General features: G+C 42.0%; 1 protein-coding gene across 1 annotated transcript in view; it reads left to right on the forward strand.

Moving 5' to 3' along the window:
- Nucleotides 1-22,033, forward strand: part of rsrc1 (arginine/serine-rich coiled-coil 1) — a 128,693-nt gene that overhangs the window by 54,533 nt on the left and 52,127 nt on the right. The window contains exon 6 of the mRNA XM_080025034.1: nt 14,546-14,597. Within this exon, the coding sequence (XP_079881160.1) occupies nt 14,546-14,597 (52 nt within the window). The remainder of the gene's footprint in view (nt 1-14,545; nt 14,598-22,033) is intronic.

The following is a 22,033-nucleotide window of genomic DNA, read 5'->3' on the forward strand; positions in this document are numbered from 1 at the left end:
ACACACACACACACACACACACACACACACACACACACACACACACACACACACACACACACACACTCACTCACTCACTCACAGGTTATCCTCCCCTCATTTTTGCATTTAGTTGTGGATTTCCGCAACTTTCTGCATGTGTCAATACCTGTTTGTACATGGACATATTACATTTTACATTTCAGGCATACACAGCCACCCTCTCTCTCCTTTTCCTTCTCCCTCTCCCTTCCTGTCAGCACAGACAGTGTCGTTCCTCAGTCTTCTCCCATCCTGCTGTAGAAAAACGCTCTCCAGGGACAGGGCCTGCAAATTTAATGGCCCAACGTTTCCAGGGTTTTCTTCTTGCTACTCTTCTTTAATACGGGGTCAGAGTGCCCGGCGACAAAGTGAAAAGGTTCTCTCTGCTCTTTTTGGGTGGGAAGGAGCCGCTGGTTTTGATGTGCGCCATATTCCAGGGGATGAATTATAGACAGGGGTCAGTGAGGGTCCTGGCTCTCTGCGGATGTCACATGCCCTCCCCTCCGTCGCCACGCTGCATACTAACGCGCTGCTTCCCCGGCACCCTACGCAAATGACCTGCCGGGCCCACCACGCGCTAGGCAAATGAACCCTGAATATACCACACGAATGACTGACCCCGAACATTCAAACAGTTTTGGCAGTAACTCTCCACTCGAGCAGATCGGATAAATTTCACCTCCAGATTTTGACTTCCTTAAGCTCAGTCACTCACACGGATTCACTGCTCCCAAGAGCTAGTGCAGTGCTTCTCAATTATTTTCTGTCATGCCCCCCCTAGGGGACAGAAATTTTTTCGCGCCCCCCTAAATTGAAATACTATTGAGAACCTGCCAATATTTATTTATTTATCTATACAAAACCACTGTATGAGTTTCTGGCACGAGCATTCAAATTAGATAACAAAAATTAGCTGAGATAACTTCTGCAGCAAAAACATTCAAAGTTCAGTTTATTAGCTCAATTTGTAACATTTAAACGAGACTACTCAGTCTGTGTGAATCTCAGGACAGATAAACAAGAGCAAATGATTCACTGAGGTTTGCATTTCATTAACACATTTTTAAACTGTAAACATAGTTAAGGTGGTGTTTTTTTATTATTATAGGCCAATAGGCCTTCTGTGATGCGATAACCTATAATTCATTAATGTTATTATTAGTCTACTTGCTTGATTTATTTTTAAATAACCTACAGAGACACTTGGAGACACATGTGGACATTTATTTACTGCAAATCGCGGCCTTTCGCGCGGATATGACCATACACAGGCACACATCGTGCTTGCTAGCACTTAAAAAAAAAAAAAAAAAAAAACATTTTTTATTTTTATTTTATTTTTTGTCACCATTTGAGAAGCACTGAGCTAGTGGGTGGTAGTAGTGATTCTTTGATTTGTGGATTTATCAGTAGAATCTACACTGTGTGCACAATTATTAGGTATATTGTATTTTTGAGGATTAATTTTTTTTAACTACAGTGCTCTCGGTCAATCCAAAACGTTAATGAACCTAAACCTGAATGTTTACTAAAGTAAAAGTGAGGTTTTGTCTTTCCTAAGAGAAAATATATATGTGCACAATTATTAGGCAACTATTACTGTGCAGAATTATTATGCAACTAAATGAAAAAACTAAAATTGTCCCATCTCACTTGTTTATTTTCATCTGTTAAAGTGAGAATAATAAAACAACTCAAAATTTACAAATAAAAATTTCTGACATGTCAAAAAAAAACAAAAAACAGTGACCAATATAGCCACCCTTCTTTTCAATAACTGTCACAAGCCTTCCATTCATGGAGTCTGTCAGTTTCTTGATATGTTGATGATCAACTTTTTGTGCAGCAGCAACCACAGCCTCCCAGACACTGTTCCGAGAGGTGTACTGATTTCCTTCACTGTAAATATCCCGTTTAAGCAGGGCCCACAGGTTCTCAATAGGGTTCAAGTCAGGTGAGGAAGGGGGCCATGTCATTATTTTTTCATCCTTAAGGCCTTGACTGGCTAGCCATGCAGTTGAGTACTTTGATGCATGCGATGGAGCATTGTCCTGCATAAAAATCATGGTCTTCTTGAAAGATGCAGACTTTTTCCTGTACCACTGCTTGAAGAAAGTGTCTTCTAAAAACTGGCAGTAGGTTTGGGAGTTGATTTTGAGGCCATCTTCAACCCGAAAAGGTCCAACTAGCTATTTAATAATACCAGCCCATACCAGTACCCCACCTCCACCTTGCTGTGGAGGTGTCAAAGTGGAGCTCTGTGTCCGTTACTGATCCAGCCATAGGCCCATCCATCTGGTCCATCAAGAGTCACTCTCATCTCATCAGTCCATCAAACCTTTGAAACATCTGTCTTCAGATATTTCTTGGCCAAGTCTTGACGTTTCAACTTGTGTGTTTTGTTCAGTGGTGTTTGGGTTTCAGCCTTCCTTACCTTGGCCATGTCTCTAAGCACTGAACACCTTGTACTTCTGAGCACTCCGGGTAGGTTGCAGTTCTGGAATATGGCAGAACTGGAGGATAATGGGTTCCTGGGAGCTACACGTTTGATTCTTCTCAAATCTTTGGCAGTTAATTTGCGTCTTTTTTTCACAATACTTTCTTGCGACCTTGTTGGCTATTTGCAACAAAACATTTGATGGTTCTGTGGTCACGCCCCAATATCTTAGCAATTTCAATAGTGCTGCATCCCTCTGAAAGACTTTTTTTTTAAATTTTTGACTTTTCAGAGTCTGTTAAATCTCTTTTTTGGCCCACTTTGCCTGAGGAAGAGAAGCTGCCTAATAATTATGCACACCTTGATATAGAGTGTTGATCTCCTTAGGCCACACCCTCACTCATTACGCAAATACACATCACCTGGTATGCTTAAATCCAATAAGCACTTAATTTTATACAGCTTGAAGTTGGAAAATATGCATAAAAATTATGATATGGCCAAAATCCTCACTTGCCTAATAATTGTGCACACAGTGTAATGTATTTGTGCCATTGACACTACTTTTTTTAAAGGTGGAACCATATAACGCTATATAATTCTAACTCAAGAGTTTCAACACTTCAATATAACAATATAGTGACGGTCTAATTATGGTTTGTACATCTCTATGGGGCGTGTCTGGAGGTGAGATTGATGTGGCACTCCATAAAAAGGTGGTGTGAATTATTCAGCAGGGGGATTACGTGCATAAACAGCATTAATCAATATGTTTATTGGCAGTTATAGCTGGACAAACAGTAGGCAGTATGTGTCTCATCCGGGGATGAGTCTTCCTCTTAAAAGGCAAGTGGAGGAATGTGATCGAATTTCCATAAGACACAATTGATACTGCGTATATACTGTAGTACCGACGGATGAGTGGGCTGCTTCTTTTTTTTTTTTTTTTTAACTCTTGCGAAAGTCACCTTGAATTGTATATTTCATTTCATACTAATTCAATGATGCTGTACAGAGCAGCTGTAGGCCTACTGCAGAGAAATGTAAACTAAATAATGTAGTCTTCTTACACAATCATGTCCCTGCCGGAATTTAGAATTGCACGTTAGCATATTTTAGGTTTCTTGGCATCAGTTAGTGCAGCCAGTTTGCATATGCATGTGTATCTTCTATAGTTTTTTTTTATGTTGCATTAAGTGGACCTATAGCGACATAGATTTGAACATTTCGCTAATTTTTTTAGTCACTGCCTTGTCTTTATCAGGATAGCAGAGGAGTTACACATTACACTTAAACACATGCAGAGACACAAACACACATTGGTATGTTTACCAGTGCCTTTTTTATTTTTTTATTTTCAGTATATATGTCTTAGGAAATTTGAATATCTGAATACTGAGTGTTTGAATTTATGGGAGTGTTTATGCTTATGGGGAGATTGCACCCCAGTAGTCAAGATGCCTGGGGAGCGCAAGACTCTGATTAGGATTCGGGATGGAGGACTGTAAATAACGGAGCTCGTCTCCCTCTGAGGTACCGTTTGCCGGGGCTGTTGGAAATGTTGTTTCCCCTCTATACCTCACACGTATATCCCTGTAGATTTCTAAACAGGCATTTATGACTCTCTGTTGATGTACTGCTCTTCAGATTAGTGCATCAACCATATTGACTCTTATCACGGTGTCCCTAGCTCAAGTCATATTCGTTCGAGGAAAAAAAACGGCTACCTCAAACCTGTTCTCTATTAAGGAATTCCTTTTTTTCTTTCAACATATAATAATAAACTCCTTCTAATAATTAAAAATAATTTGCAAGTAACTGTTCCATTTCTCACACTGAAGTGCCAATCAAGCTTCTGTTTCAAATAATACTTTGGCTTGATTTTATTTTTATGATGAATACTAACCACCTCCTGTTTAGTCAGAATGAATGACTGGTGCGGTAATTAGGTGGGCAATTAGGATTTATGTGGTCTGAGGTTTGTTTTATTGTTCCTGTTTGTTTTGTTTTTCATATCGAAGCAGAGTAAGTGAACGCGATCAGTAGCAATGCAGAAAAAAAGTCTGTAGTTAATTGCTCCCAGTGCTCTGCGTTAGTTTTTTCTTCTTTCTCCTTTGTACACACACTTGCATACACCTCCAAGCGCGCGCGCGCGCACACACACACACACACACACACACACACACACACACACACACACACACACACACACACACACATTGAGTTGCACGATTTCGTTGCTCTGGGAGAAATGGAGCGTTTGGTGAAGGAGGTGGCCTACAGCGGCTAATCAGTCCAAATATACAGCTTCTTAAGAGACATCGCAGAAAAAAAAGCCAGCAGCTCAATCAATACACAAGGAATCGGCCCTCATCAGGATTACTGGCTCAATCAACAGCTGCACCCTTTGGTTCTACCATTTACACTGCCCGGGGAAAAGATACAAGAAGTGAGAGAGGTAGAGTATAAAACATAGTGAGATATGTCATCGGGCCCAGGGATGTGAGTTTTGACTAGAACGTGATATCTGAGAGCAAAGAAAGGCTGCCTTACTGGTCAGCCTAGGGCTCGCAGGTTGAGTTGAAGTCAGGATGTACAGAAAATCAAAATTACAAAGCTGCATTGTCATTGGTGAATTTGCGTCATGCCTTGATGGGGGCATACAAAGCCAATGAAAGGGCAATGAAATGGTCTTTTTAAGTCAAGTCAGTCTTATTTACCGGTATACAGCCCAATGTATTTGCCCAATTGTTAGCTTCAGGGAGTTTTACAATCAGTACATACTTACACCCTCTATCGTTAGCCCCTAAATTGTAACTATAGAAACATTATGATTTTAATTTTGATCAATAACAGCCATATTGTTTAAGTGAGATTGTTTGCATTTCGTAGTTAACTTTTCTTTTGTAATTTATGCTTATAGGCTCAGAATTAAATGACATCTTGAAATGTAGTCAATATATTGTCAGTTCAGTATACATGTAGAATATTTATTGTATTGAGTAAAGTCCTAGAATTATTATTTGTTCTTGTTTCTACACTATTCAAAAAATCTTAAATTGATCTAAGATTTAAAATGTTTCCAGAAGAATTTTTCACCTACATATTTTCTCCTGTCGAAGATCCAGTTCGTACAACAAGCTGAATTGCTAAATTTGACTGTTCAGCCTGCTGTCAGTCTGATGATTCTGTTTATGCCTGTGTTACTGATGCTGTAGGATAATGATGGCACAAAATCTGTCAGCATTTCAAACTATTCCTTGTAGAGTATCGGTGATACTAGGAGTAGTCAACAAATGACCTTACCATGAAGTTAGAGTGCACTTATTGAGTAAACTATTTCATGATCACATTGCCTCAGTAACAGCAAAGTGTAAAAACACTCTTTACATTTTGTTTTCTGAGCACTGGCTCTTCTAAGTTAAGACGTTTGCTCTTTTAGCCTCTGCTTCTCTGTTAGCTGTTGCTCCACTCATTGGACACTATTGTATAACGCCAGTGATTTTATTTATGCTAATACAGTATCTCACAAAAGTGAGTACACCCCTCACATTTCTTCACATTTTTCTTTATATCTTTCCATGGGACAACACTGAAGAAATGACACTTTGATACAATGTAAAGTAGTCAGTGTACAGCTTGTATAACAGTGTAAATTTACTGTCCCCTCAAAATAGCTCGACACACAGCCATAAATGTCTAAACTGCTGGCAACAAAAGTGAGTACACCCCTTAGAAAAAATGTACAAATTGGGCCCAAAGTGTAAATATTTTGTGTGGCCACCATTATTTTCCAGCACTGCCTTAACCCTCTTGGGCATGGAGTTCACTAGAGCTTCACAGGTTGCAACTGGAACCCTCTTCCACCCATTTATGACAGCATCACAGAGCTGGTGGATATTAAAGACCTTGCGCTCCTCCACCTTCCGTTTGACGATGCCCCAAAGATGCTCAATAGGGTTTAGGTCTGGAGACATGCTTGGCCAGTCCATAACATTTACCCTCAGCTTTTTTAGCAAGCCACTGGTCGTCTTGGAGGTGTGTTTGGGGTCGTTATCATGTTGCAATACCTCCCTGCGGCCCAGTTTACGAAGGTTGAGTGCACATGGTCAGCGTCGTACACAAAGGTTGGCTTTGGAAAATATACGTATGAGTGCTGCCAGCATTGCTGAAGGGCTTGAAGGGGTGGGGGGTCAACCTGTCAGTGCTCAGACCATACGCCGCACTCTGCATCATACTGGTCTGCATGGCTGTCATACCAGAAGGAAGCCTATTCTAAAGATGATGCACAAGAAACCCCACAAAAAGTTTGCTGAAGACAAACAGACAAACAAAAATGTATTTTGGTCTCATCAGACCACAGGACATGGTTGCAGTAATCCATGTCCTGTGGTCTGATGAGACCAAAATACATTTATTTGGTTCAGATGGTGTTAAGAGTGTGGAGCGGCAACCAGGTGAGGAGTACAAAGACAAGTGTGTCTTGCCTAGAGTCAAGCATGGTGGTTGGAATGTCATGGTCTGGGGCTGCATGAGTGCTGCCAGCACTGGGGATCTACATTTCATTGAATTCTAACATGTACTGTGACATACTGAAGCAGAGCATGATCCCCTCCCTTCATAAACTGGGCCGCAGGGCAATACTGCAACATGATAACGACCCCAAACACCCCTCCGAACGACCACTGGCTTGCTAAAGAAGTTGAGGGTAAAGGTTATGGACTGGCCAAGCATGTCTCCAGTCTTAAACCCTATTGAGCATCTTTGGGGCATCCTAAAACGGGAGATGGAGGAGCGCAAGGACTCTAATATCCACCACCTCCTTGATGTCGTCATGAATGGGTAGAAGAGGGTTCCAGTTGCAACCTGTGAAGCTCTAGTGAACTCCATGCCCAAGAGGGTTAAGGCAGTGCTAGATAATAATGATGGCAAAACAAAATATTGACACTTTGGGCCCAATTTGGAAATTTTTTCTTAGGGGTGTACTCACTTTTGTTGCCAGCAGTTTAGACATTAATGGCTGTGTGTCGAGTTATTTTGAGGGGACAGTACATTTACACTGTTATACAAGCTGTACACTGACTACTTGACATTGTATCAAAGTGTCATTTATTCAGTGTTGTCGCATGGAAAGATATAATGAAATATTTGAAGAAATGTTAGGGGTGTACTCACTTTTGTGAGATACTGTATGCCTTGCATCACAACAAAGTATGTTTTTTTTGTCCATAAATGTAGCATGGAAATGAGGAGGGGTATATTTTTTGTTAATGCGTCACAAGAATGCTGTACACATGGCTTTCTTCAGGGACGGCTGAAGTCGTCCCTCTGCGAGTTGAAGAGTTTACCGAGGCAACTAGCCTGGTTGGCCTACTGACAGATAGGCAACAGCAGCTGTAGTCAGGACGGCATGCTCACACACCAGCAATGTCACAATTCGGGCATCGCTGAATGTGGCGGTGAGATGCCCTAGAGCTGTCTGTGTGTAAGATACTAGAAGTTAAGCAGAGTTCAGATAGATATTTATGCTGCCTCTGGCTGTGTTGTCAGACTTTAATTGTCTCATTAAGCACTTTCCCTTTATCTTTATCTCTTTCTCTTTTTTTGTCTCTGTCTTTCTTCCTCTCTAATATGATTCTATAGGATAAAGAGCTGAAAACCGCTTAGAGAAAGACAGGGAGAGAGAGATTCTGGACAGATAAAAAGGGGGTGGGGATGGGGTGTTGATAATCTGCTAACAGATTTCCATGCTTATTACACTAATGATTTCATGATATTTGATGTGGCCGCGGAGGTTGGGAGGATGTGGAAGCATGGGGGGTGGAGGGGGGATGGGGTGCTCTCTCTCATCTCGACGGCACGGCTAAATGATGGAGTCATTTGAGTGACCTCTGACTTGGGGCAGGCCCAGACGTAATTGCATGTCATTCTGGCATGGAACGAGGGGAAGAGGAGGAGGGGTGGGCTCTGCAAAATACAAAGTGCCCCCCCCGCCAATCTTTCCCTACTTTCTTGCATATCACTTGTTTTTCTGTGTCTTTTCTTCATGTGTCCCCATCGCTGTCTCGAACTCCGTCTCGTTGCCTGTCTCAAAGCGATTCGCTTTCCAAAGTGTTTCCAAAAAAAAAAACACACAACCCCTCTCCCTCCTCCCAAACAAAAGAAAAATTGCATTAATTTTCAAATGATGATATTACATTAGGCGCGGAGATCTCATATATCAAAACGTGAGAACTACTCCCTTACTGTATGTGCTTCATCTTAATGGTATCGCTGGATGTCAAGGGCATGGAGGAAATTAAATCGGAAAGTGCAGATAGACCAAAGAAGATATTATCTCTGGATGATTGCAGTTTTGATAGGTATTCCAGTGAATTTCATTTTCTCCGGATGGGGAGAAGATGAGTTAGCCTGCACATTTGCTCATTTTTCTTCTACATGATTTATGTGAGTTGAGTATAAAACTCTCTCCTTCCCCATCCCCCCCTTTCATCCTCACCGCCTCCCCCTTTATCGGCAACACACACACACACACACACACACACACACACACACATACACACACACACACACACACACACACACACACACACACACACACACACACACACACACACACACACACACACACACACACACAGTAAATTATTGCTTTTGAGTTGTATCTTGGCTGGGGCAGTTTACATGAGTGTGAGTATGCAACTGTACTTGTATGGTCGAATATGGGCAAAACTGCAGTGCATGGGTTTTTTGTGTTTTTGTACGCACGTGCATGTGTGTGTGTATATGTGTTTTTTACTTGTGTGTCTGAGATAGCAGCCGAGCCATCAGTGGGGATGATTCCAGGGAGACGGGGGAGTGTCATTACTCAGACTTGTTTACATTCTAAATACGTAATGAAATCTTGTTGGTAATAATGACGGGAATAAAAGTTTGGGAAATTGTAAAAGTGGTGAAGTTTGAGAAATGAGCCCCGGCCTGTGAAATAGCATTTGGGGGCAGGAAACGACATTATTATGCAGTGCTCCTGCCTGCATGAGACATGAAGATGAACTGCTGGCGGGCCATAAAATGCTGTTAGCCCTAGCCTGAAGTATGGCACATTGTAAAAGAGCCCTGATCCCATATTGCCATTATATATAAAAGTATAGCCATACACAACATTCTTTTTCATATAAGATGAGCTCCGATACAGTGGCCCAGACCCCCCCAAATACATACACTGATAGGCAGATTTTTTTTCCCCCTCCGCCTTATAAAAAATATAAATAAACATATTGCCATGGAACCCATCTTTGCCCTGATCTTATAGACCTCGATATTAAAAACAGAAATATTGCATTTTCTAGGGGCTCTGTTTTCCCCTGTCCTCTTTTGGGTATGGGATATATATTTGTGTTTGTTTGGGGAGGGGTGGTGGTGGAAGGAGAGGAGATGAGGAGGAAAAGCCCGAGCAGAATGCAACAAATGAAAGAAAATTGAAACAGATGAAGACTTCAAAAATCTAATGAGATGAATATTGAGCATATCAACTCCAGCATAAAGAGAGTTAGTTGAGTTGGGCTGTGTGTGTGTGTGTGTGTGTGTGTATATATTGTAGCTTTTTATTGACAGATACTTATGGTTTCAGTGGTACAATTAGAGTAGAGTAGATGGACTTGTGATGGCATTGCTGTCCCATGTCAATTTGTAAAGTGAGAGACATTCACTAGCTCATTTCTGGGAGGCTCAATCTGGTAATATGCACCTGCCAAGAGGACACAGAGCTATGCAGGTGTCGCCAATCTCCCAGAAATGTTAATTACTTTCATTGCTTAAATTCCCTTCCTCACTTTCTCAGGTTTTGTGTGACCAGGTGAACACAATGAATAGATGGACGGATTATGTTAAGAGAGGATGACTAAAAGTAACTAAGTGTTTCTGATCTGCTGCTATGCAAACTTACATATATTATCAGTCATTTTAGCAACATGGATGTTTATGCTTTTATTTTCTTATCTCCCGTCTCATCCTGCTCAGTCCTAAATTAAAGGTGGAGTCAGTGAATCTGTGTGTATTAAGACCAGATTTTGTCAGTACAGACGGGTAGGGAATCGGGAATTGTATTTAATGTTCTTTTAAAGTGTTCTCTAGAATCGCTGCCTCCACCTTTTAATTCTTGTCGTTGTGTGGCGTGATGAGAACATCGTTTAGTGAGACCGCGGTCTGACTTTCTGACCACACTCTGGCCAAAGAGGGCCTATCTGACCTGACCTGTTCATTTGTGCATGCTCTGATAGGCATGTATTCATCTGCTGACCCACCCTACTTGGGTCTGCCTCAGGCCAAATCATAATAATAATAATAAAAACAATGAAAATAGTCCCTCGGACCAGAGCATGACTACAAATAGATGGAATTTCCTGCATGCAGCCCCTCATAATGCGTAGCTGTAGCATTGTTTTAGCCGAGCCGAGTGAGGGCTTATTTATTTATCTAATGGGACTTGTTTATTGTATACTAATGGGGACAGACGCCTGGCACTTAGCTTCAGCTATGCGTGTTTCACCGTGTCTGTCATCGCCCTGTTGATGTAAGCAAATAAGCTGCAGGCCTACCGAGAGCATACTGGACTTCCGCTCACATTTGGGGCCGGATTGAGTCAAGCGGGTATGGGTATCAGCACCGGTAATATTAGCGCAATAACAGTACATTGTTCATTGACAGCCTCTTAGCGTGACTTTACACCTCGAGAGGGAGAGAGAGAGAAGGGGGGTAAATACATTGCCTATAGTTGATAGTACCTGCACCACATATATGCATTTTTTATCTCAAAGCATGGGAACAAAGTAAATTCAAAAAGTTAATGCTATAACCCGACCAGGGGCACGCTAGGCGTTGTTATGCTCCAGCCAGATGCTCATTTGAGTCTTGTTATCAGGCTGTTAACGTGGACAATTTGGTGCAACACTATTAAAGTTTTGTTGCGACTCTCCTGGTCTGCATCTCAAATTGTCCTTGAGCAAGACACAAACCCTACATTTCTCATAATGACCTGGCAAGCTGCTCGCACATCAGCTTAGCCACTGATATTGTGTGTGTGTGTGTGTGTGTGTGTGTGTGTGTGTGTGTGTGTGTGTTTAACACACTTCTACATTCCCTCCCTTGTCTTTGCACTGCCTCTCTTTATATGCTATAATTCACAAGCTCTGAAGAAACGCAACTTTCTACGTTTGTCTTGTCTTTTCCCTTCTGCCTGTTTCCCATTTCCTCGCTGTGATAACCTAAAGCCCCTGCAAATAAAAACGCTGACATTTCTCAACAAACACCCCCACCTAACTCCCTCAAAACAAACACACACACTTCTCTCTGCTGTCTCATGTTTGTTTGTGTGTGTTGGAAAAGCACAGTTCTAATTGGGGGGCGATGCCCCTTCAGATGCGGCGGGTGCCTCTTTCCCAGTGGGGGAACACAGATATGTCTCTGGGGAGCACAATTAAAGCCTTTGTATTGTTTACTAATGAATTACACACAGAGGACCCGGGCATGTATGTGTGTATGAGAGAGAAATACATAGTGTGTTGGGAACCAAACACCTCCAAGGCTGTGTGTGTGCACTTTAGTGTGGGTTCTGTATCATTATGTTCGCTTAGTTGTGAGCTGACTTCTGAGTACCTTTCACATAGCTTGTGATGATAATTAGCTAATAATCAGCCTGTTTCAACTTCCATTTAGTTCTGTAAGCAAGAAGTACACACACTTTTTTAAATATTTTCCTTTGCGTTTATTTAAAGAGTAATCCAATGCAGAATCACGCGTGGCAGAAGACTAGGCTTACTAGTTTAAAAAGTGATGCACACCTATGGCTATACTCCAATCATTTATGTTAAAACCGTTTTTTTTTCCTATTTACATGTGGTAGAAGTAGTAGCCCTGACATCAACGATTAGAGTCTAAAGAAAAGCAAGTTGAGTGAAAGTTTCAACAGCTAAAGACATTACAGTAGCGGTTTCCAATCACTTGTGATTCAGTATTGTACTACCCACAGTTGGCAGGAGTGTGTGTGTGTGTGTGTGTGTGTGTGTGTGTGTGTGTGTGTGTGTGTGTGTGTGTGTGTGTGTGTGTGTGTGTGTGTGTGTGTGTGTGTGTGTGTGTGTGTGTGTGTGTGTGTGTGTGTGTGTGTGTGTGTGTGTGTTTTTTGAAAGCATGGACTTACACATGCCTTCAGGCTAGTGTAAACGAATGCTAATGTAATTACCGAGGGGGCATCATAATAAACTGTAACTAAGATGATTGCACGGCACACAATGATCAGGTTAGATAAGCTATGATCATGTGTTATTTCTGCAAATGACTGGTTGTACCATATGTGGTTCCTGTGTCGTTATAATTGTTCAGCAGGCTTAGCCCTGTGCCTCATAAATGGGTTCAGATCCCTCTCAGGACCTTCCTTTAATCGTTGCTGTAAAAGTAAAGATGCAAAAAAAAAAGCAAAAATACTGAATTGCGCCGCCATCACTTCTTTCTAAGAGGGAAAGGAAAGTGTGTGTGTGTGTGTGTGTGGTTGAAGGAATCAAGTCTTCTTCATCCTCTCGTGTATAATAGTGATTAGTAACTTCAGCTGGCGAGCAGTGCCAGTCGGTGTGAGCGTGATCCACTGTGTCATCTGCTACCACGCACACACACGCACACACACACACACATCCATGTTGCATTAAGTGTGCGTCGTCAGTCTGTCTGCAGTGCCTTGATGTGCGTTCCATCTAGAATACGGCATCCTGACATTGCTGCATTAAAGGGGGTCATTATATTTCCCTGGCTGCCACCGAAAAGTGACGTTTTTACAAAGTGACACGTTTACAGTTTGATAAATCAGTTTTTTTGAGTGTTGTTGCCGTGGGTGGGGAGCCGGGAGAAGGAAAGGGTGGGAGCACTGTCTGCCTGTCAGCGACGCCCCGGCCCTGCCATCCAAATGATGCTCCCAGGCAGCGGATTCAGATTCCCATCCCCATTAGCATTTAATTTCTCTCTAATCCCACACACAGTCCCCACCGCTGCATGGTAACGAGGGCCGCAGCCTCAACAACACTCCGAGAGCAATCTGCAGTGTGCTCGTCTTTTTACAGCTCTGTGCCCTGCCATATAGCCATCATTCTTCCTTGACAATTAAGACCCTCAAATCTAATAGCAGTGATATTGGAATTACAGCAAGGCCCTTTATGGGCGTATCCCCCCCCCCCCCCCCTCTGATCGTGCCCGCTAAGCGTTGCTGATGCAAACACACAAGCACGATGGGAAGGGGAATATGTTGAGTCTTTGGCTGTGATCTTTGTAAAATGTGCTCTCCATGCCCTCTTATCCAACTCTCAAAAGACTTGTTACAGCAGATTTCGTTTTCTCTCTCACTTCTCTCTCTCTCTTTCTCTCTCTTTGTCTCAAAATGTCTCTTCATCTCTTCCTCATTGATTCTCCCTGGCGTGTCAGAGATGTTGTTGCTCTCTGTTTTTCACCATAGCAGGGCTTTCACAGATGACTCGTCGATTGGTTAAGTTGTCCCTCGGTGCGTCATGAGGACAGTTTTAGGGTTAATGGTTGCAGTTTAAGATTATTATGGGTAAATTATATTTTAGCCTAAGGGACACAGCAGTTTTACAGCTAGATAACATACTGTAGATAAAGTGTCGATGTGGAGGCTGTCCTGCCTTGAACTGTTCTCTGCATATCTCAGGCTGCAGGTGTGTTATAAGAAAACAACAGTGCTTCCTTTAATATGCTGCTTTAGAGGGGGCACCCCAGTAGCTCAACTGGTATAGTGCATAGTCTGCATACCATCTTGGTCAAGTCCTTGGCGCAGCGGCCAGGGTTTGATTCCGGGCCTTTGTTGCATGTCTTTACCTGTTTCCAACCTATCACTCTTTTCTATCTAATTAAGCATATAAATGCCTAGATTTTCTTTTAATTATTATTTTTTTAAATGTATTTTAAAGATGGCCCTTAAAGCCTTTGTGGTTAAAAACGAAGAATGGGAAACTCTTTGTAGGAAGCACTTAAAATACCTCATTATTATTTTGAATGACGTCCTGTTTTTGTCTCGTTTCTCTTCGACAGACTCCATCAGAGCAGGCTAAAGTTCGAATGCATATGGTCCTACAGGCTGCAGGTAAGTTTTCTTCATTTTACAATGTGGTTCATAGCGGTTGCCACTGATGCTAACATGAAGGCGTTGTGTGAATACTGTGTAGAGCACCCCTCAGTCTGTTGCCTGTGCTGAATCACTTATAGTTTGGACAGTGCTTGGACATACTTCTGTCAATATATCTCTACTGGCATGTCTCTCTTTGGACGAATAATCCATCCAAATGATATGATGGTGTCGCCTGGTTATTTTAGTTACCGTTTTGACCAGGACAATCTAACAGGAAAGCCATTTCAGAGAAGTTGTGTCAATAAAAAGATAAACTTATTTTCTGTCTAGTGATTAAATAAAACATTTTTTTTTGCTATATTTCAAAGCCCAATGACACACATTTTTCTGTCATGAGCTAGAAATGAGCCACAGTCTCTATCCACTGTGAACCTACAGGAGTTTCATGCTTCTTTTCTCTCACAGACACACAAACACACACGCAGCAACCCTCTCCATGCACCCACTAAAATCTCGCACACACATACAAATACGTACACATACACTCTCCTACTCTCATATTTTTAGTGCTTCTGGGCCCTGTTCACTGCAGCTTCATTTCAAACACTCCGCCCAGTACATAAGTCATAGATGTCACCATGCACGCGGTGTGTATATATTCCAGTGTGTATTCGAGGGGTAGAGTTGCGAGCCAGCAGTGACAGGCAGAGATTGACTGTGGAGAAAGATGTCTTCATGTTTATAGTCGTGCACACACACACACACACACGCATGTACACACACAAACACACACGCATGTACACACACACACACACACACACACATACACACACACACACACACACACACACACACACACACACACACACACACACACACACACACACACACACACACACACACACACACACACACACACACAGCCTGGGACTTCAGGACAGGGCTCTAATTTCACCACAGGAAATATATGAAAGAACCAGGCATCTATACATCACATGAAGCACCCAGCAGCCAACTTACATCACTTAAGTTTGTTCAAACCTACTGTATAGGCCATCGAACAACTGTATAGGCTATAGAACAACACTCCAATCTCCTGCTCTGATTTCACTTTTGAAACTTTGTTCAACATGTTTTGAATTCTTCACCATACTTTGAATTTACGCATATGATTAGACATTTTTGGAGTGGATGACAATATTTATTCATTTGGTTCAGATCAAAGTTTTCCCTTGCTCATTTATGTTTTCTATTGTACATCTGACTCCCCCACACCGCCACCTCAAGTCTAATTTTGCATTAATGGTGGCGAAGCATTGTGAAATGTAGCATGTGGCTTTGAGTGCAGTTGGGCCAGACTGGTGCAGACACAGGCCCAGGGCCAAACAGGAGACTGGAGTAGAGAGGGTTTTAATGCACTGGACCCGTCTCTGCTTTTCCTCTCTTTCCTGGAGGCTTCCAAAAAGAACAGGTTTATGGCTCAGTCAAAGATTGTCTCTTCACCACAGAGCCCTGGCTGGCCTTTGGATGCTCATGATCATACCCCTTCGTAACGATGTACAGTAAAAAACAGATGACAAAAACTGCAATAGACCGGTTAATATTTGGTAGCTCGGCCGTTTTTTCTCTCCAGCCTTTCGTCCATTCCGAGCTTAACCATTGTTTGCCCCGTTGCTGATTTAAATCAACTTTGTATCATTCAAAATATTAGGGAAAATCTATTTTCCTCAAGTCCTCCGACCCTGAAGCTTCTGTGGCCAAATCTTTCTCAATCCATTCAAACTCTTCTCATTCCATCCTTCTATTTTTCTCTTGTCCCTCTCCGTCCAGCCGTCCTCCCGCTCTCCATTTTTTTACTGTCTTTGTTCCAATGTTGTCGGCGGATGGAGGGAGATAGGGTGGAAAGAGGGAGGGATGGAGGGAGCGAGAAGGAAGCAGCAGATGTTGGGAGGTTGTGTGAATGTTAATGTCCTGACGTAGCCGTGGAGCTTAAGCCTCGTCCTCCTCCTTCTCCTCCGTTCCTCTGTGAGCGCCCGCCAGGCTTTCTCTCTCGGGGTCTCCTGACATCCTTAAAGCCCGTGGCTCTCTCCACTCCTCTCCTCCTCTCTCTTCCACGTCTTTCTCTCCCAACCCCTCCGTCCCCCCTCCCTCCCTCACTCCTTTTGTCCGTCTATGGACTCTCTAGTCAGTAGAGAGCAGATCATCCCATGGCTAAAGCGGCTCAGGCCTTTGTGTTGGGGGGCTCTGCGGACCTGTAATGAGCCCCCTCGGCTGGCCCGCTGGCCTGCTTAGCGTTCACTGGGGGCTTTGAGAGTGCGCGTTGTGTGTGTGTGTGTGTGTGTGTGTGTGTGTGTGTGTGTGTGTGTGTGTGTGTGTGTGTGTGTGTGTGTGTGTGTGTGTGTGTGTGTGTGTGTGTGTGTGTGTGTGTGTGTGTGTGTGTGTGTGTGTGTGTGTGTGTGTGTGTGTGTGTGTGTGTGTGTGTGTGTGTGTGTGTGTGTGTGTGTGTGGAGCTGCATGAGGAGGAGGGCAACACTGGCCCCCAATGAAAGAGCTGGATGGATATGTTTATGGGTCACTTCCTCCTTGGCCAACATATCAAACACTCACACACACTATAATTAATTTGATAATAAGATCATTTTCATGATATTATTTGTAATTATGATTACATCCATAACTTTTATTAATAGAACTACATAAGGGCTTTATTGTCATAATATGCACTCAATATATATCATAAATTTTTAATATAAATCTAGATATTAAGCCTTCCTCGAGCCTGCACTGGCCACATTGCAGAGAAACCTTCTGCACAGTTCAGGTTGATATGGTTGGTCAAATATAAATGTTATGTCCCTCTCATGTGTCACCCTCAGTATGTTTGAATCAGCCGTATTAGTTTTATTTTTATTCCTCTCTCGCACCCCACAAACAGACTTCTGTCACTGTTTCTCTCACTGTGACATCATGTTTCTTGTAGTTCTGTAGCCTTGCAGTTTCTTCAGCGCTTAGATTCACCTGCACATCTCTTGACGCATATCGAATACTCCAACTCAAAACCACAAATACGCTGTAGCAGTCCTACCGCTTAAGGGATAGTTCCACATTTTAAAGTTTTAGCTGTTTGCTTAACTCTCCGGCTCAAGAAAAGGTGACAGAAACCGTTCCTGTAAACTGTGCGTACATTTTTGACATAGAAATGGGCAAAAGTTGCTCATCCCAGTTAGCTTAGCTCAAACACAGGTCAAAAGATAAACTGTACAACATCACGCAATGCTCCTGTGGGCTTGTTGGGACACGTTATGTCATTTATTTAGTCATTTTTGTCATTCGCCTTTTCTTGAGACGAAGAGTGGGGCAAAACATGTAAAAAGTTGAACTATTCCTTTAATACCAAAGCACCCGCAAAAGAATATACTTTCATTATATCATTCATTCATTCATTCATATCTAAAGCTCCATGCATGCACACACAGCAGCCTAGACACCCTTACATATCTATTATACTCTCTTCTATTCAGCCATTAGGTTCTTGGCTCTTTTCAGCGCGGTGTCCGTTTCCACTCAAATGATCAGGAGCACTGTGCGCGGCGGCATCGGGCCTCTCCTTATCCACACGTCAATAGGGAGTGTTTGCAGAACACCCACTAAGGAGCCGAGGGCCAGGGGTCATCAAAATCTCAGTCCTCTGCCCATTTAAAGCTTTGACAGCAGCAAAACAAACAATCCTTAAGATCTCATCAGAGGCTTGAACTTGGCATGGGCTCACTGGTCTTAATTAACTTTCTCTATTGGTTTTGTCTAAGTTTGACACATGGCTGCAGATTGGTAGGGAGAAAAGTTCACATTTAAAAAAAATTCAAACAGCTCAGTATTGGGTTTATATAACTATAAGCTTCACAATTAAAATTACAATACTTACTACTGCTATTCCTTCCAATGAATTCCTTGCAATGCTGCACTGAATTCACAACGTACAAATTAAGGAATGAGTCAGGTTACATTGGTGTCTTTATCATAAGAGACGAATAAACGAATACAACTTTTCCTTTACTAACATACTTAGTAAATATTCGAACAAGCGGTGCACTTAAGTTATCAGAAAAATAAAGGCATTTTGGATTTTAAAGTTTGGATAGAAGGTTTTCAGTTGGTGAAGGTGGTGAAATGTATCTAAAATATTTGGCAAATGTAGGCTACATTAGTGTTCTTTTATCAAAAACATGATATAAAAAAAATAGAATTTCTCCCACTATAAGCAATTATAGAGAGGTAAAATTGTAAAGAAAACAAACTAATAAATGTAATAATTAGAAGATATTTCCTGGCAGTGGTGACTCCCATTCAACTTAAAGTGAAATTGTAGTGAAACGTGTGATTTTCAAGTGCTCTCTATCAATAATACTCGAATGCAAGTTTTGTATGGCATTTTTAAGATAGTTGAAAGGAGAGAATAATGAGCACATAGTTTGGAACATGCTGCGGTTACGGTGTATACAGTATCACTCACTTTAACTACATTTTAAGGATTGCCTTGCCAGACATGTGTTCAGAAGGTCTGTGATGCTGCAGGTTACTCTGTTTGTAGGAGTGTCTCTCTTGTCTCTCTCTTTCTGTATATATATCTGCTTTCTGATCGAGTGACAGACAGAAAGAAGCAAGGGGGGGGGGGGGGGGCAGCCAAGCTTAGCGGCATCATCCAATCGCACTAATTCTTCCACAGTAAATACGGGGTATTAGGCTTCTCTGTCGCAGCAGGGGTCCTGGAGAAACACACACGCTCAACCGCGCACACCCACACACCCACTCCCTTTCTCACAGCTTCTTTCCTCCGTCTTCCTTGTGCAGTACCCGCCGTCCCTCCCACCACCTCAGCCCACCCCCTTAGGCCCTGACAGATGTGGGCTGAACAGACCACATACATGGAGGGTGTCACCTTACCCCCTCTGGAACTAAAGGGCTAATGCGCCACATTTAGGAGGCTGCCGCCCTTTGTTCTGCAAAGGATAAGAGGTTACAGGGATGGGGACTCTCCTCCTTTATGTTCCTGGCCTCTCTGCATATTTTCTCTATAAACTTGTTTTCCTCCTTCTCTAATTCTGCCAATTCTCTCTCTTCCACTTCTGTACTTTCATTGGTGTCTCCCTAAGATGTTGCAGTCATCACTGGAATGCAGCCCTGGATTTGTAAGGCAGTGAATAACAGTTATCTCACATTATACAGCTTCATCCCATCACCGTCTCTCTGGTCGGAGCGCCACCTTTCCTACGACATGACTGAAGTGTTTGACACATACGCCAGTCATCTGGGAGGGGATTTCCCTGTTAAAACACAAGGGAAATACACATTATAACTCCTAAAAACATGTACTCTTCCCTAAAATGTGTTTATGACTACAACAACACAGCAGCAGTATGCCACTTGACTGTGAGCAGTTTGAACTGAAATGAAGGCTTATGCCGTCATGGGGGATTTTTAAGTCCAAAGATGGTAAACAACTTGATGTTTTTAAGAATGGTAATTATGATAATGATTATTTTGCTGTGAGGTTCAGGGATTCTTTTTATTTATTTTTTATTTATTTTGTATTATATATAATGCACTGCTTTTTCCCGCACTATTACTGCTATTTGTTTTGGATTTTCTTTGGAGGCAAAGATCAGAAAGGGCAGAGCGTAAAGAAGCTAATCATGACACGCTTAGTTTGATGATTAAAAAAGGCCGGTCCATGGAATAATTTGCTAAATATTATACCCGGTACTATCTTCAATATACAGACTTAGTTTGATAGTCATTTTGTTGTTGTTTTTTCCTTCTTCTTTTTGTGAATTGACATTTTTGCTAGTTTTTGACTAGCTAGTAACATAGCTTCCACCATTTTTAAATAAAAGAAACAATTACACAACAAGAGAAATCCCCCTATATTGCATCTGTGCAGGAATGTGTCTCCTGTTGTCCTTTTGAGAGGATAATGGCACAGGGGTGTCCTGTAATTTAGTCTCTGTAACCATTGATCAGCTGGATTTATGTGCCATTACCTCACTGTTCCAGTCAACAGTCGTAATTATGTCTCAGAGAGGGAGAGAGAGAGAGAGAGAGAGAGAAAGAGAAAGAGAGAGAGGTGCCTCCAGTTGCACAGGACCCAAATACCTGAATAAGCTTTTATCAAGCAGCCCCCGCCGCTCACTTAGTCGCAGATTGACACTGCTGGCGGAAGGACTGACCTCTAGATGAGGGGTGGATGGATGGATGGATGGATGGATGGATGGGTTTGTTGAGCTCGGTTAGAGAGCCATACCTCATGGCAAAAGCCCCCGTGCCTCCAGCCATTGCTCCGACCCGCTCAAAAAGAAGTCTGTTTACCTATTTAAAATGTGCATGTTGTAAGAGAGGACATCTTGAAATGGATCTCTGCGGTTCCTCTACAAGTGGATTTTATTAATTTCAGCAAGAAAATAGGCATTTCAGTAAAAAAAAGAAAAGAAAAGGTGTCTGTCAATGGCAGGGCGGACTGGGTGACCTAAGGATTGCATGGATCCGAGTTTTATGTACAATTGATTTTTCGTTTGTTTTATGGGTATAATAAACACACAATTGCTGTGCTCTAGTAAGCCTCTGATTCTACCCCTTACCCCTGATGTCATCATCTCTTCAGTATGTTTAGTTGCAGAGCATTTGGCACAGACTATTTTTTTCAAATTTGATATTGAAATTATAACTATTGGATGATTATGGCTCTTTGGCAGAAAATTAACCAACAATACTTTTTATAAGCGATTAATATTTATGTTTTTTTTTAAATGCTGTTTTTCTCAGTCTTCGTTTATAATCAACAAAATATATCTGGTTTTAGACTGTTGTTCCGACAAAACAAGACTTTGATTTTACAGGTATTTTTATAATCGAAAAAAGCTTTTGGGTCATTTTGCAAACAATATGTTATTATTAGTTAGTGAATATTGACTGGCATCCTTATTGTTTTTTTTAATCAACTGTTGGTTGTTCAAATAAGACCCTTTTGAAGATGCCTACCGAGGCAACTTACTTGCATTTCATAGACCAAACAGTAAATCGATCACTTAAAAAAAAAAAATTTTTACAGCCCTAAAAGCGGTTACTGGATTTGAGTAGGTGTTGTTTGTGTCTTGGCTTTTGTGGCTGGATTTCACGTTTTCATACTTTGTTGGCAGTTATTCGTATTCCAGTAATAGTTGTCACTTTCCTGAGATTGAAGGTCCAGGGGCGTAGAAAGTACTTGTCAAATTAGTGTTAAACTTTCCTTGCCTTGCTTTAGTGAACAGTGTATACGATACTAGAGAGAGCCACTTAGTAGAAATTCTCTGATACTGTGTATGGGTGTAAGAGAGAGAGAGAGAGAGAGAGAGAGAGAGAGAGAGAGAAAGAGGGATACATTGAGAAGGCTTTGTTTTTCTTCTGTGGGCAGATTTCAA

The sequence above is a fragment of the Ammodytes marinus genome (genome assembly GCF_949987685.1).
Source record: "Ammodytes marinus genome assembly, chromosome: 3".
Classification (NCBI taxonomy): Eukaryota; Metazoa; Chordata; class Actinopteri; order Uranoscopiformes; family Ammodytidae; genus Ammodytes; species Ammodytes marinus.